We start from the raw sequence: 27,832 nt of genomic DNA, 5'->3' as shown, positions 1-27,832 counted from the left end.
ACCTTTTTTTTTTTTTTTTAAATGCTATTGAAAGCTGGGCAGTGGTAGAGTGTTTAATCCCAGCACTTGGGAGTCAGAGGCAGGGGGATATCAGTTTTTTTAGGCCAGCATCATCTAGAATGAGTTCCAGGACAGCCAAGGGCGTGATGAGATGCATTTAAAGTACTTATCAAGCAAGTGTGGTAATCCATAACTGCGCTAAGGGTGTTCTCCATTTTCATTATCATTGCCAGTGTTTCCCCTACAGTTTCCTTAGCAGATGATTCTTTTCATTCTCTTTTCTGAATTCACTGCCTTTCTAACAGCATTTATATGTTGGTAATTTGCCTTCAGGTTACTTCCCCAAAGGATCAGTCACCTGGAGAATTTAGTCCACAGCCTGTCAAAAAAACAGGCCTTCAGACCCCACCTACCCAATTATGAGACCTTGGTACAGGAGATTCACCACTATGTCACCAGCATCGCCAAGGTCACTGCTGTTCAGGACCTGCTCATGCGGCTTCTTCAGGCCCTCCACACAGATGGACCAAAGTCTGCTCAAGTGCTCCAGAATCTTCTAAAGGAAGAGGCCTCTTGGCAGCAGTCACACCATCAGTTTAGGAAGCGGCTAGTAGAAGAGTATGCCTTGTATCCAGATACTGTGACCCCATTACAGGCTTCCATCTTGCAATTGCAGCATGGCATGAGGCTAGTGGCATCTGAGGTCCATGCCTCCCTCCACAGCAGTGTGATCTGTGCAGAACATGTGGAGGCTCTGGCTATGGCCGTGCTAGCTTTCCCGTCTGTGGGCCCCAGCTTCCCCACCTACCATGCTCATGCAGATGCTTTATGCTCAGGGAACTCCGCAGAAGCTCTGCGAGGTCTTGGGAAATTGATGGTCAAACGTGCAGCAAGAAAGGAAGAAGGCAAGAACCAGCAACCTTACCCTACCCGGGAGCAGTTACTGATGAATGCTCTCCTTTATCTGCGCTCACATGTGCTGTGCAAAGGGGAGCTAGACCAGAGGGCCCTTCTACTCTTCAGACATCTGTGTCAGGTAAGCCAGTCCCTGGATGTCTGCCTGCCCTCTCTCCTGAGGGAGCTGCTGTGGAAGAGCATGGTTGGGAAAATGGCTATTCACTTGTCTGATGCTGTTTCTTTTTTTCCTTTGACTACAAAGTGTGTAAGGGTGGGGTATGCTTTTTTGTTGCTGTTCGGTTGGATTTTTTGAGACAGGGTGTTACTATATCTTTGGCTGCCTTAGCGCTCCTTATGTAGCCCAGGCCAGCCTCAAACTTACAACACTTATCCTGGATTACCATCTTAAATACTGAGGTTACAGGTGTGTGCTAGCATAGCATTCATGACCAGCTCTCCTCAATCTTTCAAAAGATTAGTGAGGCCTTCCTTTCTGGGGCATATTACAGGCATTTTTTTTTTCTTTTTTAATATGTCTCGGGTTTGCTGTTTGTTTGTTTTACTTTATAGGAACAGCTTGCTAAAACTTAATATTCTAGCAGTAGTGACTCAGTACTCAACAACAAAAAGAACATGATGGTCAGGGTTAATTCCAGGCTGCCCATGGAGTCTGATTGCCCTTAGATTGCTAGAGGTATAAGATACACAGACACTATAAGACACAAAACACTAATGAGTTCGTCTGCCTAGTATTCAAATTTAATAGCATTTGGTGATGATTCCTGCTCACTGTATTATTTATTTGTCATGTGTTTTGTTGCTAATTTTCTACTATATGTTCATGCTATTAAGTTACTTAATATTTAATTATTTAATATTTTAATTACTATTTTGAAGGGAAAAACAATGTACCTCATAATAATAATGCATCCTTGGGTAACCTAGAGACCAGGACTATAGGACAGAGAATAAATGTGTTGGAAGTATAGCTCAGTGGGCAGAGTGCTGACCCAGCACACCACAGGACCTGAGTTTGGTTCCTTGGCACCTCCTAAATCAGGGTGCTTACGCCCAGGCAAACCATCCCCATAGGATGATCGTTCCAGACTTCAGCCAGTTCTGGCTTACCTGGTTACATGAGACCTTGTCTCAGATTCCGTTAAGTCTTTATCTTTAAAACATTAATAAACTACAGATATGGCTAAACTGTTGTTCTTTAGAAGACCTTGGTTTGGTTTCCACGACCTACATGACCTCTAAATACCTCTAATTCTGGTTCCAGGGGACCCAGTGCCCTCTTTTAGCCTCCCAAAGGCACAAGGCATGCACATGGTACACTTACATGAACACAGGCAAAATACTCAAACACATCAAGGTAGAATCTTTTAAAAATATAAATGTTTAAACCTACTTCTTAAACATTTAACTTTAAATACCTTTCTTTAATAATAAGTGCACTTTAATATTTGGTGGCGCTGGTCAGTGGTTGCACACGCCTTTAATCCCAGAACTTGGGAGGCAGAGGCAGGTGGATCTCTGTGAGTTCAAGACCAGTCTGGTCTACAGAGAGAGTTCCAGGACAGCCAGGGCTACAGAGAGAGACCCTGACTTAGGGAAAAACAAAATAAAAATAGTTGGTGGCAATTGTCAATTCCAGCGCTTGCAAAGAAGAGGCAGGAGGATCAGAAGAAATTCAAGTTCAATTGCAGCTACATAATAAGGCTTTGAAGATATGAGATATACGAGAGAGAGTATTTTTTAAAAAGAAAAGGAGGTGTTGGAAAAATGGCTCAGAGACTGAGAGCATTAGTTGCTCTTCCAAAGAACCTGAGTTCAATTGCCAGCACCTATGTAGTGACTCAGAGCCATTCGTAACCCTAGTTCAGGGGTCCTTCTTCCTTTTCTGGGCCTTGTTGGGCACCAGGTACACCCAGTGCACAGGCAAGCAGGCAAAACATACACACATGTTCAATTAAATTTTAATTTAAAAAGACTTAAATAAGGAAACCAAACAACAACAACCACATTTGATAGTGCGTGGTGTCCTTCAATTACTACGTTTTTGTTGTCGGAGACAAGACTTCACTGTAACTCTAGCTGCCTGGAACCTCACTATTTAGATTACTCTGGTCTCTGCCTGTTGTCACTTGTAGTTTTTGCCCATCTGAGGACCTAAAGTCTGAGATAGCGGGGTATTCAAGGAGTGTCTATTGGGCTGCAGAGATGACTCCGTGGTTAAGAGCACTGACTGTTCTTCCAGAGGTCCTGAGTTCAATTCCCAGCAACCACATGGTGGCTCCCAGCCATCTGTAATGGGGTCTGGTGCCCTTTCCTAGTGGGTCTTAAGACAGTATTAAGAGGGTACTCATATACATAAAATAAATAATTCTTAAAAAGAGAGAAAAGAAGTGTCTATCTAGCATAGTCCAATGTTGGACTCTAGATTAGCTGGCCAAAGTGCCCACTGAATGCACTCTTTGTCAACTCCCTTGAACAAAAAGGGCACTAGGATTAGCTGTGTTATAACAGACTTGTAGACCTTTGAGATTATAAAAGGAAGCTAGGAAACTGCTGAAGACCCACAGCTTGAAAGAAAGCTCATCTGCCCTCTGCTACAGGGGCCTTTGTTTCTTAGCTGTTGACTTTTGTTTGGGGCCCATGGAACTTTTATATTGGTAAGAAGCTAAGATTGGTGTGTTCCTACGAATGCTTCCTTCTTCTGCCCATCTCCCTTTTCAGGAGATCATCAATGAGTGGGATGAGCAGGAGCGCATAGCTCAAGAGAAGGCAGAACAAGAGAGTAGCCTGTACAGATACCGGAGCCGGAGCTGCAGGACAGCCCTGAGTGAGGAGGAGGAAGAGGAGCTGGAGCTCAGGAAGCTCTTCCCACTGCATGAAAAGGTAGCGGGATAAGCTCTGTGGCTGTGTTAACATCCGGTTTGTCAGTCGTAATGTCACTGTTCTCTTGACAGTTCATTCTCCTCCCCTTCATTTTCTGCTGATGGTAACCAGATGAATTGTCTTATTGCTGTTCAGGACTTTGCAGATATTTTAATGGAGCCAACACTGGAAGAGAAAAGGAGAGCTTCGGATGGGAGAGAAGAAGCAGCCACAGACCCAACGCTCCTGTCCCAGAGCTCAATGCAGGCGGTGATGCTGATACACCAGCAGTTGTGCCTCAGCTTTGCACGGTCCCTTTGGTACCAGCAGAGTGCGCCACCACACGAAGCAAAGCACTACCTCAGCCTGTTTTTTTCTTGCTATCAGACTGGAGCATCTCTGCTGACACACTTCTACCATCTGATGGGTATGGAAGGTCTCGATAACCTCAGGCGAAGTCAAAATGAGATGATGTTGCTGCTCCTGAACAATTAAGATAATGAAATTACCAATTTCTTTTAGTTCCTTATTCCCGTAGCTTAAAAATTGAAGAAATCGATTACAAATCTACAGTAATGCAAGTTTTCAGTAGCTTCCTATGAGAAAGGATGTAGACTTGGTGTATGTGGTAGTTTTCCTTGAACTGTTTCCGTTTTTTCTATTCATACTTTCCTAACAGGTTCATGGGGGTGTCAGTGAGGTTTCCTTTATTTTTTTGCTGGGAGTATAAACCTCATGCCCCACACACCAAGATACATTCCTTGCCTCTCATTTCATATCTCTTTTTTTTTTTTTTTTTTTTTTTTTTTTTAGATTTATTATTTATTATATATATAAGTGCACTGTAGCTGTTTTTCAGACACACCAGAAGAGGGCATCAGATCTCATTACAGATGGTTGAGAGCCACCATGTGGTTGCTGGGATTTGAACTCAGGACCTCTGGAAGAGCAGTCGGTGCTCTTAACCGCTGAGCCATCTCTCCAGCCCATTTCATATCTCTTTTAAAACACTCAGCACTTTTGAGACTCATAGAATGTGGTTGATACCAATTGGTTACATGAAGTTTCCCACATGGTCTCATCAATTACTCCATTGGGAAGAGACTTTAGTCTCAATTAGCTCATTGTTTCTTTATAACTTACTGTCAAACGGTCTTTCTGAGCTCACCAACTTTACCACAATCTTGTTCACAGGAGTCGAGATGAATGACCAGCTCTTGGGAAGTCAGCTTTTGGCCTGCACTCTCTCCTCTAACACTCTCTGTGGGGAAGCCACCTCAGACCTGATGATGAAGCCTGATGGGCCCTATGATTTCTACCAGCACCCCAATGTGGCAGAAGCACGGCAGTGCCAGCCTGTGCTTCAAAGCCTTTCAGAAGCTGTCAGTCAGCTGCTACAGGACTGGCCAGAGCACCCTGTACTTCAGCAGGTGGTGTAGCCAGCTAGAAAGAGGGGATTGCCCAGGGGCACAAGTTTTCCCAGAGGGTGTTGTCTCAAACTGTCTCCAGGGATGTTGACTTGTACGTTTGTACATAAAAACAAAGGCTTACCTGTAACCCAGTGAGGTTTCCCTCACATGCAGGATGAATATGCCAGTTTTAGCAATTTTATAACAACTCAGTATAGAGAATAATAAAATTGTCAGAATCACTATTATTTCCAGGATAAGGCAAGTTATAGAAGGCGTCCCTCACTCAGATTCCACAACCCTGTAAGCTTTCTTCCACGGGTTTTTGTAGGTGTGAAGCATAGAGTAAAACTTCCTGTTAGGACTCTACACTGTCAGTCACTGATGACTACTGAAATGCCCAAACTCTTTTCTTAAGCTGCTGGTTGTAATGGACAGAATTCGTGGCTTTCCGCTTTCCAGTCCCATCTCCAAACTCCTGAATGGCTTAGAGATCCTTCTGGCAAAGGCACAGGTAAGATGATGCCTCCTTCCCCTTGTTTAGTTTTTGTTACTGGGACAAGATTTCTCTGTTGATATCTGTGTTAGAACAGAAAGGTACAGTTTGGTTTAAGGAAAGATTTAAGATTCTTGCTTGGTCTTTCTGAGTTAGGGTGAGGTCAGTGCTAGTGAATTGATATGCTGGTGAGCAACTATTTGGAGAGTAGGGCCTAAAGGCCAGGACCCCAGGAGTTCACTATGCTAGGACAACCTGCCTGGCCTGCAGTCATTCTCCAAGCTGTCTGCTGTCCTCCTACTTGACAGGAAGTAGTCAGCTGAATTTATTCAAAGATAAAGAGCCAGCAGCAGGAACTCTGACATTCACAAACTGTGCTTGGGTTTTGTGGGGTTTTTTTGTTTTTTTTGTTTTGTTTTGTTTTGTTTTGTTTGTTTGTTTGTTTTTTTGTTTTTTTTGTTTGTTTGTTTCTTTTGTGCCTGCCTCTAACTTTGGCTTTGTTGGTGTTGTATCACATAACCATTTGTTGCAATTGCTAAAGTTCTTATGGGACCAATAGTCTTCTCTGAAGGAAAGTCCAAGATGTTACTGAGGGAAAAGAAATGATTAAGGTGTTCAGTGATTGTGAAGACCGGTCTCTGTTTCTTTAGGATTGGGAGGAGAATGCAAGTCGAGAATTGTCTTTGCGGAAACATCTCGATCTTGTCAGTCAGATGATCATTCGGTGGCGTAAGCTGGAGCTGAAGTGAGTGCCCTTTCCCACCTGCCTGACCCTGGGTTATGTCTTAAAATGGCAGCTACAGCATATGCTTTAGCTATGAGTTTAAAGCAAGCACTAAACAGGCTATACAGTCTTACAGTTCTAATTAAATAGCTTAGACATTCTGAGGCAGCAAATCAATTGTGAATCTGTGATTTCAAATGAGTTTACCTAAATGTTTCCACTGCCTTTTTTTTTTTCTTTAAAACCCATCCCTCTGGTCAGCTGCTGGTCGATGAGTTTGGATAATACCATGAGGCGCCATACTGAGAAATCCACCAAACACTGGTTTTCCATCTATCAGATGCTAGAGAAGCACATGCAGGAACGCACAGAGGAGCAGGAAGGTAAGGGGGGCAACTCGTGTGGGGTCTAGAGAACCAGCCACATCATAAAGTTATGCCATTCTATGTATCCAGGAACTAATAATTCAGTGTATATTGTCTTGGTGTAAGTGATAGTTAATATCAAAAGCAGCTTCCTAGCAATGTGAGTGCATCTAATACATAACTTACACACAGGTTTATGTGGAAGTCAATCCTTGTAAACATGATTTTGTTTCAGTTTGATGCGGTACCTACCTACTGGGCCTTCCTTCCCAGGGGGCTGTTTGGTACCCTGTATGCGTTTTAGGGATGGGAAGGACGGTTGAAAGTACATGTGTGGGTTGCTCTCTGTGTCTCTAAAGATGACAAGCCGATGACGCTGATGTTGCTGGTGAGCACATTACAAGCATTTATTGAAGGCTCTTCCCTGGGAGAATTCCATGTGCGACTCCAGATGTTGCTGGTTTTCCATTGTCACGTCTTGCTGATGCCACAGGTTGAAGGAAAAGGTGAGGATTTCCCCTCATTTATGATGCACTATTGTTTGTCTTGAGGCCCCGCCTCACCGTGAAGCTGTGACTTGCCAGGAGCTTGTGCCTGAGGGTGAGCTCCATGTAAAACTGCTGTCAGTGTCCCTCCCGGCAGGTTGGAGTTAAGTCACCCCCTTAAACTCAGTGTATATAGTACGTGAGCAAGCAGATGCCATTTTCTAATGTAAGCATAGTGTCTGCTGATTTTATGAGTTTTAAGGATTGGTCTAAAGAGATTCTTGGTATATCATCTGCAAGGAAAAAAATGGCAGTAAATCTGCTAGAAGCTGGAATGAAAATTAGGGCAGCTTTGACAACCTGCATTTTTGAGGGGTGCTGAGCTCAGACAGGTTTTAACGAACCTGGCTGGAATGTGCCATAATTTTATGGTGTGGGTGGTAAGGAAGGCTCAGGCTAGCACAGAAGCACATACAGTGGATGTAGCATGTTTCTTTTTCATTTCTTCCAGATTCACTTTGCAGTGTTCTGTGGAATTTGTACCATTTTTACAAGCAATTTCTTGACCCGGTCCAAGCTAAAATTGTGGAACTTCGCTCCCCCATAGAAAAAGAGCTTAAAGTAAGATGAGTAGTTGTCATAATTACCCTTTAAAGAACAAAATCACCTAATTTTTTTTCTTTAGTTCTGTCCTTTGATCCTTCTAGTAGTGAGGTGAGAGACAAGGCTGTAGAAGTTTATTGGAGAGCTGCCACAGGAAAGGCTGTGCTCTGCTGGTCTTTCCCAGGTCCTTTGTCTACCTCAGAAGTGTGCCATAATATATGGGGCATATGCCATGGAATCCTTAGGGCATGGAGAGTCCTCTCTTTTTAATACTTTAGTGATGAGTAGAGTTGAAGAACCAACACCGACACGAGGAACATGACTAACTTCGATTTTTAAGCTGGAGTGCTTATCAAATAAGTTATTGATAGTAACATCACCCTTTTTGATTGATTTGAGGCACATAACATGGTTCCCCTTTTATTCTTGTATATACTCCCTGATACATGGTCCTGTATTTGGGAAGGGATGGCTTTGGACCTTTGACAAGTAGATAATGTAGGAACAAAGTGGGGAGGGGTTACAAGCTTTGTAAAGCCATTTCCTGAACGCCCTTTATCTTTCAGGAGTTTGTGAAGATATCAAAGTGGAATGATGTCAGCTTCTGGTCCATTAAGCAATCTGTGGAAAAGACACACAGGTAATCTGTCTTTTAAGCCTGGGTGTAACCTTTAAAAACCATAACTAAACCGGGAGCCTGCTGCTACATTATTTTCCTGGCCAGACCTATGTTGCTCTCAAGCTACCACAAACAAATTCTCCTTGCAGGAAAAATGTAGGCCTTGTGCCCACCTGGGGGGGCTTGTCGTCTACCTCCCACTAGCTGTTTACCTTGAGCAAAGCAACCCTGTTGTGGCTGGCTTCAGTTTTCTCTTGTAGAAAGGGTGGGGTGACAGTATTTGGCATATTTTTTCTCCTAAAGATCCAGGATGATTGTGAATATCTAAAGAGATCGGTGTAGCTATAGCTGTAAAAGATAAAGGGGTGTGTGTGTGTGTGTGTGTGTGTGTGTGTGTGTGTGTGTGTGTGTGTGTGTGTGTGTGTGTGCGTTTGCACACGCCCACATTATAATTCTTTGCTTTCAAACTCCATTAAAATGGTGTGTTTTTAACCTTACACCTGTTATTTCATGAGATCAGGACCCTCTTTAAATTCATGAAGAAATTTGAAGCTGTGCTGAATGAACCCTGTCAGTCATGTCTGGTAGAGAGCAACAAGGAAGAACAGCCTGACTGTTTGCCAAAGCCAACAGAGGAAGCTACAATGGAGACATCACCCATTCAGGCTCTGAACAGTGCACTGAGGGAGACCCTGTTAGCACAGCCAATAGCATGGCAGGTACAAGCTTGTGGGGTGGTGCAGATTTAATCCCAAGCCACTAAAGCCAGATATATCAGGTTAAGGGATGCACTGGGAACTAGCTAAGCAATGTGTTTTCCTTAGTTGGATCCATATAGCATTTGGTTGTTTGCCTCGCTGTGCTACAGAATTAGGCAGAAACCATGGACTTATAACAGCCGGGCGCTCGCAGGTAACCTGATTGCTGTGAACTCCTGCTGACTTTGAAATCTTAGAACACCACATAAAGGGTAAAAGGAGAGAGTCAGTTTACTGTTCATTCTGTCTTGATAGGTTCAGACTTCATGACTTGCTAGGTCAGTCACATACAAAGAAATAATCCAGGTTTCTCTGTCTTAATACTGGATTAAAGGCATGTGCTACCGCTGGCCATAATTTGGGTTTTTAAACATCCACATATATGTGCTTGTTTCTACTCCCGAGATGATAACTTTATATTTGCTGTGTGTGGAGGAAGAGGGGGAGAGGTTGACTTAAATTTAGTGTCCATTGAGTTAAAAATGTTACTCAGTTCTTGGCAATAAAATTAACCTGTACTGCGTCAAAGCCTTCAGGTACAGAACAGTGCCAGGATGCTGTTGGCCCTTTGTCTACGGAGGGAGAACTTCTGCGTCGATTGCCACGACTCTCAAAACGAATGAGGAAAATGTGCCTGATATTTATGAAGGAGAGTTCCCTACCTCACCTAGTGGAAAGCCTGGACCAATTCACTGGTGAGCGTTTATAGCCAGGGTAAAGTGGGAAAGTGGGACTTACTCTGTCCCCCATGGCCTCTGATGGCTGGCAATGTAGGACCTGTGTCATTTTTGACATCTCGTACAGTATTTAAACAAGTATGCTAAAAATCAAAGCACTAAGACCGAAGCCTGCTAATAACACAGTATCATAAATTCATCCCTCCATCCTCACAAGTACATTGCCTTTGATCTTGGTTGGTTGTGTCTTTCTCTGTTGTCCAGTTGGTCTCAAACTCTGGGATTTCAGTGACTTCCTGCCCAGACACACAATAGTTCACAGGCGTGTGCAGGCAAACACATACACACATAAAATTAAACATTTTTAAAACAAAAATTATTTGATTGGAAGCTAGGTATGGTGAGGCACATTCAGGAGTCAGAACTCAGTGATTCTTTGAGTTCAAGGCCAGCTACATATGGGGGTTTGAGGGCGTTGTTGTACTGGAGCTGCAGATAAGTGCCTCTGAACTTGTATAGATTAAGAGAGAATTAGCAAATACTAGTTATAAGGAAGGAACCAGGTTACAATTACCAGAAATTCCACTCAGGTGATTAAAGTTCATGCTGTAATAAACCGCACAGTTGGTACTCATTCAATAGGTTTTTGTTTGATTGATTTGTTTTATATTGGTTTGTTTTCAAGAGTTACTGAAGCTAAGAGATATTTACCATTTTCATGCGTTTTACAAGTGTAGCTCAAGGACAGTGGGTTAAACATTTGTCAAATGTGAGGGGCTGTTGAGAGTTCAAGTGAAAGACAGCAGGAGCAAATGTGCACGAGTTAGTAAGGAAGGCCTTGGGATTTTATTTTTTCCCTATAGGTGGAGTGATTTCCTCTGTAAGTGAGCTGCAAAGCTTAACGGTGGATCCCTCTGCTGAGAAGGAAAAGCAGCACTCAGAAGCCAAGCACATTCTCATGCAGAAGCATCGAGCTTTATCAGACCTCTTTAAACACCTTGCAAAAATTGGTAAGGGTTGCTCTGAGACACTATAAAGTAGAATGAACTTTCCTTTTAAAGTTTTAATTGTTTGTGTTCATATGTGATATGTACGGGTGCTCGTGGAAGCCAGAAAAGAAAGCCTCTTCCCCTGGAGTTGGAGTTACAGGCAGTTGTGGACTGCTGTATAGAGAGATGCTAGGAACTGAACTGAGTCATCAGAAGCAGCAGCAAGTGCTCTAACCACCTAGCCAATCTTCATGCTGGTAACAGGAGTGGCTTGTGGGAAATTTGTGAAACTGTATATAGCAGAGTACTAGGCAGAGTTGTGATATGTCATTCTAAGACTCCAGGCACACATAGGAAAATCCTACAGTGAGCTACTGACTGTACAGTGAACTACAATGAATGTTTTCAGGCTGTGTGGTGAGGTATCGCCGAGTTGATATTTTCTGCTTTCAGCAGCATCTTATACCCTGCTATCATAGAACCACATCAGGGTCACTTAAAGAATCACAGTGAGATGCAGGAACTGATCCTGCTTTAGCTGGTGCATTTGATTGCTGGCCTCACACTCATGATCGATCCTTCTTGACCTCCCACGTACCTCCCACGTGTTAAGAGTGTAGGGATGAACTCTTCCCTTGCTACCTAAGCCTATATTTCTGACAGGTTCCTGGAGAGATAGGTCACAAACTTTACTTTGACTAAAAGGGGTGTTAGGGGCATAGCTTTTTCTCTCTGAGTTTCTTTGCTTTAATGAGTGCTGTTACTTTCAGGTCTGTCGTATCGGAAAGGTCTTGCCTGGGCCCGTTCAAAAAGTCCTCAGGAGTTGCTCCACCTTCACCCGTTAGATCTCCAGAGCGCATTGTCCATAGTCAGCAGCACTCGGGAGGCCGATTCTAGGTTGGTTTGTTTTTGAATTGTACACTGAGGAAGTCATTAAACTTCCAAGAGAGTTAGAAATTATAGAAAGATCTGACACAATATACTAAGTACTCATTTTCTTCTGCCTTTCCTTCCTGTGTTTGCCCTCTGCTCTGTTGGTTCATGGTGCTGAGTATGTCTTCACTGCGACTGGCAGCTTCCCCTTTGCCTTCTTGCTCTGTTCTTTTGGCTCCCTGAGCTCTGCTTACTTGACTTGAACTTACAGCTAGGAATCAATTTCTGGCTCTCTCTCACTTGCTTTCTCACTTCTTCATTCTCTCTGGCTTATCCTGGATCTTACTTTGTAGACCAGGCTGGCTGTCTCTGCGTCTGCTTCCCAGGTGCTGGGATTAAAAAAAAGTGTGCCTGCCACTGGGAATGCATGAGTAAGTTCTAAAAATACTCAATTTGAGAGCTGATTGATTACCTTTGAGACAGAGCTGCCTGTACTCTGATCGGTGTAGGATTTCTGTAAGGGATCTGGATTAGTTGTAATGCTCATTTCTTTGTGGGATTTTAACTTGAGTCAAAAACAGCCTTGTAAATGGGGAACTTGTATAGCAACTTTCTAGTTTTTGAGGACAATTTGCCAAATGGGCTTGCTTCCTCATTTGGTCTCCATGTGGCTGTGATTGGGTTGTGCCTCTCTTTTGGACAACACATTTTCCAGTTTACTTTTATCATCTTAGCACCTGTGTGGCCTCATGTTACCCTGTCCCTGCCCTTTACCATTTTGTGCATGTATGTCCCTCATTTTTCATTCCTGATTAGCCCCTGCTCACATCGGGGTTACATGCTTTACCTTCCACCACCAAATTAATTTATAAGGGTTCCCTGGAGAAAACAGACCATTGCTACTTCTTATATACTGGTAATGCTTCCAGTGCCGAGTACCCTCCTCAGATACATGGATTTTAATGGTTGATTCTGGGTTACACCTAAATATTGTCAGAAGTCTAGAGTCCTTGAGATCTTCAGTGGGTAGTAGTTGTGGTTTTAATACAATAAGTTGCCTGATTTCTTTCCTAGGCTCCTCACAGAAATTTCGTCTTTGTGGGATGGGTGCCAGAAGTATTTTTATCGCTCTCTTGCACGGCACACCAGGCTTACTGCAGCACTGGCAACTCCTGCCAAGGTAGACTGACACGGGCTGGGGAAAGCATCTGTTCTGTTCAACCATGCATTGTCCCTACCAGGCACTGACATGCTTGTTAAATTTAAATCAGTGTAAGTTAGTGTGTATGCTAGAACATCTTAGAAGTTCCATTACATTCGCCTCGAGGATTACTTGACTGATTACTTGACTCCTGTGAGTTGAGAACAGACCACCACCCCTGTCCTTTTTTTGCTGTTGTACCTCGTTCTTCCTCATGGATGTCAGTGATGTCTAGAAGCTAGTCTGAAAGCCACTATGAATACACTGCTGCTCACCCCCACTATATATGATATAAAGGACCCAGGTTCAGTTCCCAGAACCCACATAGTGCCTTATTACTGTCTGTAACTCCAGTTCCTCAAGGGCACCAGAAATGTATGTGATACATGCACATACATGCGGGCAAAACACTGAAATAGTCTCCTGGTGGAGCTTCTGGTGTGTGTGTTGGGAGGGCAGAGACTGTCAGCAATGCCTTCAGTGTGCTTTTTCTCTTCCTCCGACCAGGAAATCGGCATGGGCAACGTTGACAGGTGTAAAGGGTTCTCCGCACACTTGATGAAGCTGCTCATCCGACAGCGTCACTCCCTGACCACACTGACTGAGCAGTGGATCATCCTCAGGTACGCCCTGGCAAGGAGGGCTGAAGCAGATCAGGAAGATCACTGCAGATTGGCTCAGAGTTGCTTTACATGCTGAGAGGGAAGCCCTCCACTCCCTGAAGTGAATTTGAGCCCAAAGAGGCAGATAGAGTTTCTCTTGGTCCTACTGCTTCCTTAGATGGCAGACCATGGCACTGCTGGCAAAAACACTCTGTGGAAAAAAAACTTGTGTAAACTGGGTCTGGAATGAGGACTTTACTGTCATAGACTGGTAGTCAGGAGTGTGTTCTTGGTATGGGGCTCCCTGATCATTGGGACTGGACTAAGTCTATTTCTGTCAGGCTTCTAGATTCTCCCAGGACAGTTTGCTCCTCAGAAGAAAGAGATAATTAAGAGAGTTAGGAAGGCTGTTAGCATCTGTTGAGGGGATTCTTGGCTGGGATTCTTGGCTTATATTCAGTTTGGCTTCTATTTCTCCTCAACTCACTGGGTTTCATTTAGCAAAACAGTACATTTGCAAGGTAGCAAGAGTGAGATCACTTGCAGTGCCATGACTGTTCGCTGTCTAGCAGAGGGCAGAAGGCTTCCGCTGATAATGGCATGCGTTTGAGACCTTTTCTGAAAGACTGAAGAATGTGTTTAATTTAACAAGACATTTTAGTACCGATTTTGGTTTTTTACCTGTTTTCTTAACCTCTGCAAAGAGCATACCTAGGGAACTCTGGCATGTATGCATTCTTGGATGGGTGGGTGCATGCATGCGTGCGTGCTCGTGTCTTAAACCTGCCCCCTGCAGGTGAGTCCTCTCCCACAAAGCTTTATTTCCAGCCCTTCTTATTTTCATTAAAAACTGTACTTTTTTTCGAAGTATTCAAACAAATTTACCCTTTACAAACAACCTGGTGTCATGAATGAAGGTGCCATTGTCTTTTCTCCACATCTTCTGCACAGGAACCTCCTCAGCTGTGTACAAGAGATTCACAGCAGACTGACTGGGCCGCCTGTCTATCCCGTGGCCTTCCCACCTCAGGACAGCGTGCAGCAGTGGACAGAGCGACTGCAACACCTGGCCATGCAGAGCCAGATCCTCCTGGAGCAGTTCTCTTGGCTCTTGCAGTGCTGTCCCAGTGTAGGGCCGACTGAAGGCCACAGTGATGCTCCATTTCAGGAGCACCCTTCTGCCTCTCATCTGGAAAAAGTTGATACCAAAGAGCCAATAGCTGGGGCAATGCCAGACTTACTTCCCTCTGCTCTGAGCTACCCATCCCCAGTACCTAGAAGTCAGCTGCCTTCTGGTTGCCGGATGAGGAGACAAGATCAGCTTTGGCAACAGTCAACTGCAGGGTTGACAGAGATGCTGAAAACTATTAAAACGATGAAAGCTGGTGTTGACAAAATTAGGCAGCAGTCTTGTGAGACCCTCTTTCATACATGGTAAGTATATCTGTCTTGACTATTTCTTGCTTGTGCAGACTTCAGTCTTGTGCTAAAATCATGAAAGATTGTGCTTGATCCTGTCACTCAGCCAACCTATATGGTACTTTGACATATATCTACCTGTAAACTTTGAAGCATAACATGTTTGCTGTGGTTTAGAGGGAGAGGGGAATAAGTGTGGCTTTCAACATTATGATGTTTCTGTTGCAGGGAAGATTTTGAAGTTTGCTCTTCTGGGCTGAATTGCCTGTCCCAAGTGTCAGCTCATTTGCAAGGCCTAGCGTCCTTGTTCATTCTTCCAGGGATAGAGGTTGAAAAGACAGATTCACAAATGGCATTAGTTGAAAGCCTGGACTATCTAAGAGGAGAAATCAGTAAAGCCATAGATGACTTCACTGCCTGGAAAGCACGTCTGTTCATTGCACACAAGCAAGGAGGTGAGGACATAGATGTAAGGTGGTGGGATATCAAGTGCAGATCTGTCCTGATGACACATTCTGTCCTGTTGGAGGTTTGTGCCTTGGAGGAGCGGAGGCTCACCCATTACATTTTCCCTTGGGCTCAAATGCCTGAGGCCGATATGTAAAATAAACCAGGTGTTTGTGCACACCACCATAACTACTGTTGCTTTTTTTTTTTTTTTTTTTAATTTTTTTATAACAGTGATATAAAATGATAAGCTCTTAAGTTTATACAGGCAAGGAGTCTGCTGGTTTTTTCCTTGGAGCCAGCACAGGTTGACACAGTGGCTAGCAAATAATAGAGCACTTTCCTTAAACAGCCATTCAAAAAGTAACACATGAGTATTACGATTCAAGAGACACCACAGGGAGTGGGTGCTGGCTTTGCTATGTACTGTGTTGCTTACTAGGAAACCAGATGTTGGAGGAAAGCTTTGTTGAAGACTTCTCTGAGCAGGTAGAAACTGCCATCCGGGCTATTCTCTGCACCATCCAGAACTTGGCAGAAAGAAACAGTAAGAAAGCAGAAGACAGTGCTGCTGACAAGAGACTGCAAGAAGAGGATGGTATGTCTGAAAGTTGTGCAAAAATTAACTTCAGATTTGTTCCGTCAGGCTCTTTGACTAACTAAAGACAGATGTTAGATATAGGCTGCATGAGTAGAGATCTGAAGAAGTTAGTTTTGCTGCTTCTGTGTTTAGGAGGAAAAGAAGAGGAGGCAAGTTTTAAGAGCCTACAGCCAGGACATCTAACAAAACTCTTAGAGGACGACTTCTGGGCCAGTGTGAGCACTTTACATGTCCAGAAAATCATTTCTTCTGTCTCCGAACTGTTGGAGAGGCTCAAGTCCTGCAGTGAGGATGGCAACACAACCAAGCACAAGGTAACCGTGCTTCTCGGCAGAGTGAGTGCTCCTCAGGGTGAATGAGGAACAGTGGGGTCTTTCACCTCACTCTGAGTGGGGAGAGGGCACTCCCTAGCAGACCCCAGTGCCTACTAGCCCACTGGATTTGTTTTGGTCAATGATAAGCTCTAAAAAGACTGGGCATTTGCTCTCTAATAGGTGCAAGAGAGCTGGCCAATGAATAAATACCATGTTAGGCTCAGTTCACATCCCCATCACATGCTCCTGGGTATGAGCTCTATCAGTAAGAAGCAGTAGTCACAGTGATTAGCCCAGAGAAGCCACTCATTTTGTTTCATTGCATCTAGTGCCAACTTTGGTATATTTGTAGAATTTATTTGTAAATACTTTTTTTTTTTTTAAAATGGTGGGCTAAAGAGACAGCTAAGCAGTTAAGAGTGTATATAGCTCTTTTACAGGATGTGAGTTTGATTCCAGTATCCATGTTAGGAGGTAGTGATGATAATGCTGGATATCATAGCTCAGACTTGTTATCCCAGCACTTGGGAAGCCGAAGCAAGAGAATCACCCTGAATCTGAGGCCATCCAGGGCTACTTGGTGAGTTTCAGGACAGCCTGGGCTACACAGTAAGATCCTGCCTCAAAAATAATAGTACTAGTAGTGGTGATGATGGTGGTGGTGGTACCGTTCACTGGCTGAGAAGGACAGTGGATGTTGATGGATACACATAAGAGAAAGGTCTCTGAGCGAGGAGATGAGGTTAAAACACATGCTATTTACCATGATGACTCTCAACACATTTCTAAGTCAGGTGCCATGCCACTGTCTAGTTCTGAAGCATCCCATCACTCCAAAGGAAGTGCCTCTTAAGCACTGTGATTTGGCATTTGTTTGTCTCAGGTCTTCAGCCAGTCCTGTGGCTTGCTTGTGCGCCTGATACCCATGCTCTGCGGCTTCTCAGACCTTATCCTCTTCTTCCTGACCATATCGCTGGCAACTCACCGGAGCACTGCGAAACTGCTCTCTGTGCTTACCCAAACCTTCACAGAGCTTGCCCTGAAGGTAAGGACTATTGGCATGGAATACCACACACAGACATTTCACATCTTTCTGGGCTTGCTGGGCTTTTTTTTTCCCCCCATCTTTATTAAATTGGGTATTTCTTATTTACATTTCAAATGTTATTCCCTTTCCCAGTTTCCAGGCCAACATCCCCCTAACCCTTCCTCCTCCCTTCTATATGGGTGTTCCCCTCCCATCCTCCCCCATTACCGCTCTCCCCCAGCAATCACCTTCACTGGGGTTCAGTCTTGCAGGACCAAGGGCTTCCCCTTCCACTGGTGCCCTTACTAGGCTATTCATTGCTACCTATGCAGTTGGAGCCCAGGGTCAGTCCATGTATAGTCTTTAGGTAGTGGCTTAGTCCCTGGAAGCTCTGGTTGCTTGGCATTGTTGTTCATATGGGGTCTCGAGCCCTTCAGCTCTTCCAGTCCTTTCTCTGATTCCTTCAACGGGGGCCCGTTCTCAGTACAGTGGTTTAATGATGGCATTCGCCTATGTATTTGCCATATTCTGGCTGTGTCTCTCAGGAGGGATATGCATCCGGTTCCTGTCGGCCTGCACTTCTTTGCTTCATCCCTCTTATCTAATTGGGTGGCTGTATATGTATGGGCCACACTTGGGGCAGGCTATGAGTGAGTGTTCCTTCTGCCTCTGTTCTAAACTTTGCCTCCCTATTCCCTGTCAAGGGTATTCTTGTTCCCCTTTTAAAGGAGTGAAGCATTCACATTTTGATCATCCTTCTTGAGTTTCATGTGTTCTGTGCATCTAGGGCAGTTCAAGCATTTGGGCTAATAGCCACTTATCAATGAGCGCATACCATGTGTGTTTTTCTGTGATTGGGTTACCTCAGTCAGAATGATATTTTCCAGTTCTATCCGTTTTGCCTAAGAATTTCACGAAGTCATTGTTTTTGATAGCTGAGTAATATTCCATTGTATAGATGTACCACATTTTCTGTATCCATTCCTCTGTTGAAGGGCATCTGGGTTCTTTCCAGCTTCTGACTATTATAAATAAGGCTGCGATGAACATAGTGGAGCACGTGTCTTTTTTATATGTTGGAGCATCTTTTGAGTATATGCCCACTTGCTGGGCTTTTATGATAGACTCAGAAATACCAGGAGGTAGTCTGTGTCCTTGTTGGTTTAGGGCTTGGCTCGAATAAGATCTTAAAACTAGCAAATCCCTGTCTTGACCAAGGGGGCTATCTAAAGGCCTTCTCTCTCTCTCTCTCTCTCTCTCTCTCTCTCTCTCTTTTTTTTTCTCTCTTTTTTTTTTTTTCTTTTTTTTTTCAGAGCTGGGGACCAACCCAGGGCCTTGTGCTTGCTAGGCAAGTGCTCTACCACTGAGCTAAACCCCAACCCTGTTGCCTTCTCTTAAGTCAGCCTTTCCTCCCTATCCACTTGAGATGTCTCTTGAGCTAGACTTAGAAGATAGATCTTAAGGCTGTTATAAGTTTGATTACAATTAAATGATGATAAAAGGACTTTTGGTGCTAAAGAGGAGAAAGTTGCTCTTTCATTAAGATACATATAATACTATGAAAAGCAGCAGAGCAGTAGATTGTAGACCTGCCTTTGATTAGGAGTTGGTGAAATCTAGCAGACATGGTGTGAGGTAGAAAGTACAGATCTTGGACCCAAGTTGGACACTGTCCCAAGTGGATATGATGACTCTACTTACTAGTGTTTTTATGAGCACCACCATCAAATGACTTGAAAGAGTTTTCTTTGATTTCTTCCTTAGTATCCTGAGATCTTTTTCAACTAAGTACAATACAAAATAAAAAACAGAATAGGAGTCTGGACTTGTAAACTCTTAAAAATTCTTAGCCTCTAAAGTCCTAGCTAGAAAGTGGGAAGCTCTCCCGGGGTCTCATATCCAGAGGATAAGTGTGTGCATCTGTTGAGTGATGGCTTAGTTTTCAGATTGGCCCGTCTTTTTCTGGTTACTTCTTTAGAAAAAAATTTTTTTTTCTTTTTTTTTGCCGGGGCTGGGGACCGAACCCAGGACCTTGCGCTTCCTAGGTAAGCGCTCTACCACTGAGCCAAATCCCCAACCCCTCTGGTTACTTCTTAAGAAAGCTATGCAGAAGATGATGAAAGCAGATGCACAGTGGCAGAGGTGCCTTTGTGTCCATCTCGGTGTCTGCTAGCAGGCCTTGGCCTGAGCTCCATAGCAGCCGGGCCATGTGGTGGCTGTCAGAATTTCTGTCCTGTGTGGACGCATCCATCTGCCTATAGCTGAACATACTTGTTAAAATAACAAGTCTGGTAGGTGAGAGGACTTGCCAACCAAGCCTGACAACCAAACTTCAATTCTTGAAACCCATGTGGTAGAAGGGAAAAACCAACTCTTACATGTTTACCCACTCGTGCATCATGACATATACACAACTACCTTTACATACCCACGCGCGCGCGCGCGCGTGCACACACACACACACACAGACACACACACACACACACGTAAATGAATGCTAGAAAATAATGATAGTGTAGTTCAATAGGAAAATACTTTAGCATTTCCAGTTAGCTTTCTAAAAATGCACACACCTTGAAAATGAGTGCTGAGTGTCTGTCATCCAGCTTCTCTGAGTGGTGCTGAGCTTTAGTGTGGGTATGACACAGGATCTCAGTAGTAGGCTTAGGCTTTAATTAACGCACTGGGTTTAGGGGCTGGAGAGATGGCTCAGCAGTTAAGAGCACTGGCTACTCTTCCAGAGGTCTTGAGTTCAATTTCTGGCAGCTACATGGTGGCTCACAACCATCTGTAATGAGATCTGATGCCCAGTTCTGGTGTGTCTGAAGACAGCTACACTATACTCATATCTATAAAATAAGCAAATAAATAAATCTTTTTTTTTTTAAAGCACTGAGTTCCTAGAAAGCTGTTTCATTGTAGCAAAGTCACAGTGTTGTTCATCTTGGACCTCCAATAATTGGTAGCTTCATTTTTAGAACATTTTCATTCTTGGGCTGACAGATAGCATGTTAAATAAAATTTCTTTGTAAGAGCCATTACTTTGGGCTGGAAAGGGGGCTCAGTGGCTAAGAGCACTGACTGCTCTTTAAGAGGTCCTGAGTTCAAATCCCAGTAACCACATGGTGGCTCACAACCATCTGTAATGGGATCCGATGCCCTCTTCTGGTGTGTCTGAAGACAGCTACAGTGTACTTAAATATAGTAAATAAATAAATCTTTAAAGAAGTTTTTTTTAAGCCATTACTTTGAGTATTTTCAAGCTTCTTCCCAAATGAATCAGTTTTGTCCCTTGTGATTATAACTGAGCCTGTCTCCTTCAGTAGATGTGTTGTGCCCTCTCCTCAGTGGATGGTTCTGCTTCTGTTCAGTAGCTTGCTCCTAAGTAACCATTCTATTTTTCTGGTAGATTTCATTCTTGTTTTTGTCTTGGCAACTTAGCATTACTGTGTCCAGAGGCATCTAACAAAGTTAAGATCTTACAATCTCAACTGTAAAACTGCCTGCATGATCCCTGCCAGCTCCAAGGGGGAAAGAATGTCAGACATCTGCAGCATTTCCAGCAGGTTATAACATTTGCTAATAACTCTTTTCCCCTCAAGGGCTTTTGTTTACCTAAAGAACTGATAGAAGATTCAGCAGGAGAGGGAGCAATGCAGTTTCATGACTACGAGGGAGGCGGGATCGGAGATGGCGAGGGCATGAAGGACGTGAGTGACCGGATAGAAAATGAAGAGCAGGTAGGTTCGCATAGTATGTGTTTATCAGACCTGTTGGTAGCCAGCAGCGTCGTACTGATCTAGGTCTACCTTTGCAGCTCAGCCATTTGTTATGAGTATAGTCTTGGAAGGATTGACCTTTACAGTTTGATTTGAAATGGGGATTTGCTGATGATTTCTGAAGAGTATTTTGGGGCCTGTGACAATTGATTTTGTTTGTTTAATTTTAAATTACACTTTATTTTTATTTTGTGCAGGAGTGGGATAAGACATACAGGTGTAAGAGGTCAGGGACAAGTTCAGTTATTTTGTCTGAGTACCTGTCTCAAAAACAAACAAGCAAACAAAAAGTTGACACCAATCCAAGTTATTTTTCTTGGAGGGGAAAACTGGAAAGAAATTTTTAAAAATAAACTGATGCTAGTGTTTATGTAATAACTTTGTACTTTTAATTGTTACTTCTAATTTTCTGTATTTCTCTAATATACACAGCCATAGAGTATTTTTCTAAATTAAAATAAGATTTAAAATTTTGGGAAACTAATAGAAAAGTAGAGTCCATTGGAAACATAAGGTAGGATAAAATGTTACTAAGATTCACTAAGTTTTAGCTTACTTAGATTTTTTTTTAAGGTATTTTTTTTCATATGTATGGAGGTTTTGTCTCATTTATGTCTGCACACAGTGCCCTTAGTTGTAAGCTGTCATTTTGGGACTGGCAATCAAACCCAGGTTCTCTGGAGAAGCAGCCAGCTCTCTTTACCTGCTAAGCCATTTCTTTCCCCAAGTGCACTGTTGTTCTAATGATCAAAGAGACAAAAACCAAAGAGTAAAGACTGGTATATAGGAGAGTGCTGAGTCAGCATGCTCTTAAGGTAGCCCAGGCTAACCTCAAATTTAAACTCTTCCCAAGTTCTGTATTAACAGGTGCTTTTTTTTTTTTTTTTTTTTTTTTTTTTTTCATTTTTATGACAAAGTCTCTATGTAGTTTTGGCTGGACTGGAATTCTATTTCTATAGTCCAGGCTAGCTTCTGACTCAGTACAGTTCCCCCTGTACCTCTGTCTTGGAAAGTGCTGTGATTAAAGACTTACATCAGCACCCCTGGCAAGAATTCATATTCTTTACAAATATCTCTAGAATACTGATTTGAGGTTTTAGTTGCTTGGTTTGCTTGTTTGTTTAATGATGGTGGTAGTGTTTTTACAATTCTTGTGAAGAAAGCCAAACAGTAATCTGTATTTTCTGATCAGAAAATTAATAAAATAAAATTTTACTCCAGAAACGTGAAAGCAAGCCTTCATAAATTACTGCATGTGGCCATCTTTATCAGGTTTCTTGTTTGCTTCTTCTCCTGCTGCAGAGCACTTTCGCACTGTTAACCTTGGCCATGTGTATTGTAGAATTGAAGCATCCACAGAGCACAGTGTTCACTGAGGCCCTTACATTTTTTCCCAAAGGTAGAAGATACATTTCAGAAGGGTCAGGAGAAGGACAAGGAGGACCTTGACTCAAAGCCTGATACAAAGGGCGAGGACAGCGCCGTGGAGATGTCAGAAGACTTTGATGGGAAGATGCATGATGGCGAGCTTGAACAAGGTCCGATGTCTTACTTCATCCTCCTTGTTAGACACGAATTGTTGTGTACAGGCCCTTGGAGGCTCTCAGTAAGGAGCTACTGTAGTGTGGACACCACACTGGTGGCTCACATGGCTGCAGATCCCATCAGCGGCCGTGTGTACCATGACTATCCCTTCTGAGGCAGTGACTTACAAGCGCAGTGATCTCCTTTGAGTGAGCCACAACCTGACTGTGTTGGATGAAGTGACTCAGCAGTGTGCGGAGAAATCCAAAAGACGACCTCTAACAGACTGGCTCTACGTTTGTTTGTACAGGCTTTTTTAGTGGTGTATTTTTTAAATGACTTTTTCCTTAATTATAAAAACAGTATGGAGCTGGGGGAAAGCTGTAAGGAAAAGAAAAAGCAGCTGTCGTGGAAGCAGGAAGACCTGGGTTCAGAGCCTCAGACTCAGATGAGCGTCTATAATCCCAGCTGTCCTAGGGACAGCTAGGACAAACTCCAGAAGCTGACAGGCAAACTAGACTTAAACAGTAGAAAGCCAAACCCTGTCTCATGAAGTGAAAAACAAAAACTGACACCTGTGGTTTTCCTGAGCACACACCTACACTCAAAAACATGCACATAGACACACAAGTAATAAAGTAATTTATATATATATATATATATATATATATATATATATATTCTTACTAAACTGTAAGAATAAGACAAATTTGTGACATATAGGCACCCACATAGACCATACTCAGTTCTCTAGTTCACTTTCATTTTGTTTTTAACGTGACATTTAACGTGTCTTTAACGTGTAAGCATGTGACAATATTACTTTTATAGCACATCATTAACTGTCATGTCGTGCCGTAATTCAGCACGTATATAATTACTGACAAACAGAAACTTTTAACTTGAAATATAGTGTTTTATTTTAAGCGCAGGTCTTACAGAAATGAGCGCTAATTTACAGTATAAGAAATGTATACGTTCTTGCCAATGAAACATATGAGTAGACCCATCACCAAAGGAGGCAAAAGAAGGAAAGAAATTTCCCATTAATTGTACATGTGGTGCATAGTGAAGTATTTGAACAAAAATAGTGAAATGTTCTAGAAAAGATTGGGGAATACTTGTCTGTTACTTCATAGATCTGAATTGCAGCTAAACCTGAATTTGGGTGCTAATGTCCTCCCAGCATCAAAACCAGACATCCAGACAGCTCTTCTTACTGCTTATTCACAGCTGAAAGTCCTTTTTCCTTCAGATGTTTTGCAAAGCCTGATAGAAATACATGGCATCTGCCCATAGTGCTGTGTAGAAACAGGCAGTAGATCCTAATGACACGTTTTTCTGGGAAGCGTCTTTGCCTTTTCACATGCAGACCTGGGTCTGTGGGGTGTCTGCCTAACTAAGTGTAGCATGTTTCCTTTCAGAAGAGGATGATGAGAAGTCTGACAGTGAGGATGGAGACCTGGATAAGCAGATGGGCAATCTCAATGGCGAGGAAGCTGACAAACTAGATGAGAGGCTTTGGGGAGATGATGAGGAAGAAGAAGATGAAGACGATGACGGTAAAGGTGAAGAAACAGGACCAGGGATGGATGAGGTAATTACGAGCCCCGATCCCAGAGTTCCCAGGCCCTGACTGAGGAGCTGCTCCTCCCAGGCCCTGCTGTCTCCTGCTGTGCCTTTTCTTTGTTTTTATTCTCTTTCTTCTATCTCTGCTTTTTCTCTTAACCTCATATTCAGGGCGTACAGCAGTGTGACCTAAGTCTCCACATGAGTTGTTATGCTGTGGAGAAGGGAGCATCCATGCCAAGCCAATTTTCCCCATGCAGCTACATCCCCAGCTCTAGCTGAGACTGGCAGGGTGGGGCAGGCATGTGGAAGCAGAGTATGTCTGTCCATCAGACCCCGCTCTCAGCCCTGTCCTTGCTGCTCTTGGAGCAGACTGAGGCAGTTATCTCTACATCAGGAATAGCAGTGCCCTGTCTGCCGATTATCTGGACCACTTGGGCCAGTCAGCAGAGTCATCTGTATCTGAGGGCTAGAAAACTGTCCCCTAGGTGAATTTTCTTTATTTCTTAATTCATTTAGGAAGATTCTGAACTTGTTGCTAAAGATGACAACTTGGATGCTGGAAATTTGAACAAAAATAAAAAACATCAAGATGAGGAGGAAGACTCGGAACCTGAAGATGTTGAACAAGGCCAAGAGAAAATTAATGAACAGGTGGACGAGGTAATGCACCTTTGGTGGAGTTTCACCTCCTGACTTCATCACTTCCTTTCTTGTATTTTATAGAAGAGTGCATCAGAGCCAGGCACGGTAGAATGCACTATTGTAATCTTAGCATTCAACATGGTGAGGCAGGAGAATCATGAGTTCACATCCAGCCTGAACTGCATAAAGAAGGGGCTCACAACATTTTGTTAATGTATCTTAACATTTCTGCTAATGTGCTGTTTGGCTTAACTATGTTTTAAAAGCTAAGATCTGTGGTCCTTTATTTCCTGTCATAAGTTTTGGGTTTTAACATTAAGTAACAGAGAGCTTATTACCCTTACAGGTACAGAGAAAAAGAAATTTGAAGTTCTAACATGAAAGACTGAAAAGTACTATTAAATCACTAAAATGTGACCGTAATATTAAGAAATCCTAGCCTTTGGTTTTATGAGGTTTTTCTTGTCCCTATTCTCTTGTTGTGCCCAAAGAGGGAATATGATGAGAATGAGGTAGACCCTTACCATGGCAATCAAGAACAGCTTCCAGAGCCTGAGGCCTTGGACCTTCCAGATGACTTGAAACTTGACAGTGAGGACAAAAGTGCTGGCGAGGACACAGACAATGAAGAAGCAGAAGGTACGTCTTTCCGGACACCCATAGCTAGGGGTCATTGGCAATGGCAGTACTGATTTCTTTTTGGCCAGTGGCATGACAAGGCCAGAAATAAACCTCCAACACATAGGCAGGTATACCTGTCTTCTGTTGTCACTTCCCATCCTGCATTTTGCATGGCCAAGGACTGGTGATGTTTATCATGTACACCTCTTTCTCCAAAGCCATTAATTACCGTGTTCCTGTCTGGTGGGTCGATGTACATTCCAGGCAGTCTTGATCTGTCAAGGCTCTTTACGCAGCTCTTCTACAGAAACAATGGTTTTAGCTGTTCATGATAATGGAGAGTGAGAGCAAAGAACCCTAAGAGAGTCACACCTACTATGATAGTAACCTAGAGCCTCGGCTACCCATTTCATCCCTAAGGATTCCTCTGAGGATGATAGGAAATTCTCACTGAAGGGCCTGAGGCTGACCAACCTCACAGAAAGGTGTAGACAGCTTCGCTGATTTGATTGACTTACATCCTTAGGAGAGAGAGCTGTAATTTTTAGATAGATGTTGAGACCAAAAAAAGTAAGTTACAAAGAATGACCTAAGACCATGTATAGAAAAGTCTTAGTTTTGGAATCTGACTTTAATCCTAGTTCCAGCAACCAAGCATACATAAATTAAGATTAAATCTGCTAAGAGCATAGTGTCCTATCTTCCTTAAGATATCCATTTTATTTAGGCTCATTTAGATTAGTATGTATGAGCCAAAGAACAGATATGTTGCTGGCTACAATAGCTTTCTAAAATGTCCAAAGTGTAGAGATACTCTTCTGACAAATGAACCGCGGAGCCTTGTGGAGAAAGCTCAGTCCCTGAAGTGCCTGCCTTGCAACATGAGGACTTGAGTTAAACCTCAGCGTCCACGTGGATCTGGCTGCATCTGTCCCCATACCACATGCATGCCCAAATAAAATATTTTTGTAGCCACCTTCCAGATTAAGAATTCAAGAATTTTAAAAATTGTTGTTTTGATCAGAAGAGAATCCTTTGGAGATCAAAGAGAAAACAGTAGATATGGAAGAAACAGACCGTGAGGTTGAAGAACCAGAGGCTGCTCAGAGCGAGGGTGAAAGTCCACCTGCGCCTGACGAAGGCCCCAGGGAAGACGAGGAGAGAATGGACACAGGAGCTGATGACCAAGACAAAGATACAGCCAGCCACGCAGAAGAGCAGGAGGAGGAGGAGGAGCAGGAGGAGGAGGAGGAGGAGCGAGAGGAGGAAGACAAAGACAGGGCCGCCACTGATGGAAGTGGAGAGAGTGGTGTCAGCCCTGTTGACAAAGATCTTCAGCCTCAGGTAACACGGGTTGTGGAGCTTTTCTTGTATTAAAAGCAATAGGGAAAACACTTCATGCCAGCAGAATCTTTGGTAAGGTATTTCTTTACCACTACAAAGTTTTATGTTTTACTTGAAAACTCTCTCCTAACCAGTCTCCTTCATACAGAGTCCCTGCCCCCCACTAACCTTAGCAAGGAGTGAGGCAGGCATCTTTTTCCAGGTAGGCACCCTTGTGTTCATCCCCCACAGCATGTTTGTTTTTTCTGTGCAGAAGGAGGAAGAGGAGGGGGAGAAGTCTGATGCTAAAGAGCAAGTGCCAGAGGCCACAGAGAGAAAGGAGCATGACTCCTGTGGGCAGACTGGAGTGGACAATGTGCAGAGTGCACAGGCCGTGGAACTAGCTGGGGCTGCACCGGAAAAGGAGCAGGGGAAAGAGGTGATGGATCTCCATGCTCATCTGACTGTCTGTCGGATAACATATTTTCTTCAACAAGTGTGATTTCCACTGTGTTCTTTTGTTTTTGTTTGTTCATTTGTTGATGTGTAAAGAATCATCTCTCCTTGGAGAGGATGGTTGTTTCCTCTGTGTATGTGCTTCTTAGGAAACTAAGAATATGTTGTAGACTGTGTTTGAGTGATGACCTTATTAAGAAAAGTTACTAGATTTAAAGTTCTATGGGAGCCTCAGGTTTATGTTATTTTTCAAAAAACTTGCAAGAATAGAAAGGTCAAATTTGGGCTTCTTGGACAACCCTATACCTCTAATGGTGTTTGACTTTTCCCTGCTGTTTGCTGGGCTTCTAAATGTTTTAATTTCACAAAGAAATGACTTCTCTCTTGACCTAATAGTAATGTGTTCTAATGGCAGCACTTCAAGCTGTTCTGTCTGCCTGTCAGAATAAGACCCTATGTTCCCTTAGACAAGGAACTGATCAGAGCAATCAGGGCCCAGCAGTGGGTCAGTATTGTGCTGCTGTGTGCC

General features: G+C 43.3%; 1 protein-coding gene across 1 annotated transcript in view; it reads left to right on the top strand.

The window, feature by feature from the left end:
• Nucleotides 1–27,832, top strand: part of Mdn1 (midasin AAA ATPase 1) — a 124,039-nt gene that overhangs the window by 83,762 nt on the left and 12,445 nt on the right. The window contains exons 63-90 of the mRNA XM_032904871.1: nucleotides 334–1,036; nucleotides 3,637–3,798; nucleotides 3,934–4,204; nucleotides 4,972–5,207; nucleotides 5,605–5,700; nucleotides 6,333–6,427; nucleotides 6,668–6,789; nucleotides 7,131–7,277; nucleotides 7,768–7,877; nucleotides 8,426–8,499; nucleotides 8,999–9,197; nucleotides 9,766–9,931; nucleotides 10,777–10,923; nucleotides 11,673–11,799; nucleotides 12,850–12,955; nucleotides 13,484–13,599; nucleotides 14,530–15,012; nucleotides 15,226–15,452; nucleotides 15,887–16,042; nucleotides 16,178–16,359; nucleotides 17,243–17,404; nucleotides 20,989–21,126; nucleotides 22,565–22,703; nucleotides 24,114–24,286; nucleotides 24,778–24,921; nucleotides 25,395–25,542; nucleotides 26,549–26,868; nucleotides 27,122–27,286. Of these exons, the coding sequence (XP_032760762.1) occupies nucleotides 334–1,036; nucleotides 3,637–3,798; nucleotides 3,934–4,204; nucleotides 4,972–5,207; nucleotides 5,605–5,700; nucleotides 6,333–6,427; nucleotides 6,668–6,789; nucleotides 7,131–7,277; nucleotides 7,768–7,877; nucleotides 8,426–8,499; nucleotides 8,999–9,197; nucleotides 9,766–9,931; nucleotides 10,777–10,923; nucleotides 11,673–11,799; nucleotides 12,850–12,955; nucleotides 13,484–13,599; nucleotides 14,530–15,012; nucleotides 15,226–15,452; nucleotides 15,887–16,042; nucleotides 16,178–16,359; nucleotides 17,243–17,404; nucleotides 20,989–21,126; nucleotides 22,565–22,703; nucleotides 24,114–24,286; nucleotides 24,778–24,921; nucleotides 25,395–25,542; nucleotides 26,549–26,868; nucleotides 27,122–27,286 (5,314 nt within the window). The remainder of the gene's footprint in view (nucleotides 1–333; nucleotides 1,037–3,636; nucleotides 3,799–3,933; nucleotides 4,205–4,971; nucleotides 5,208–5,604; nucleotides 5,701–6,332; nucleotides 6,428–6,667; nucleotides 6,790–7,130; nucleotides 7,278–7,767; nucleotides 7,878–8,425; nucleotides 8,500–8,998; nucleotides 9,198–9,765; nucleotides 9,932–10,776; nucleotides 10,924–11,672; nucleotides 11,800–12,849; nucleotides 12,956–13,483; nucleotides 13,600–14,529; nucleotides 15,013–15,225; nucleotides 15,453–15,886; nucleotides 16,043–16,177; nucleotides 16,360–17,242; nucleotides 17,405–20,988; nucleotides 21,127–22,564; nucleotides 22,704–24,113; nucleotides 24,287–24,777; nucleotides 24,922–25,394; nucleotides 25,543–26,548; nucleotides 26,869–27,121; nucleotides 27,287–27,832) is intronic.

The sequence above is a fragment of the Rattus rattus genome, chromosome 1 (assembly GCF_011064425.1).
Source record: "Rattus rattus isolate New Zealand chromosome 1, Rrattus_CSIRO_v1, whole genome shotgun sequence".
Lineage (NCBI taxonomy): Eukaryota > Metazoa > Chordata > Mammalia > Rodentia > Muridae > Rattus > Rattus rattus.
Note: the sequence above shows the minus strand (reverse complement) of the source record. Positions and strands in the feature narration are given on the sequence as shown.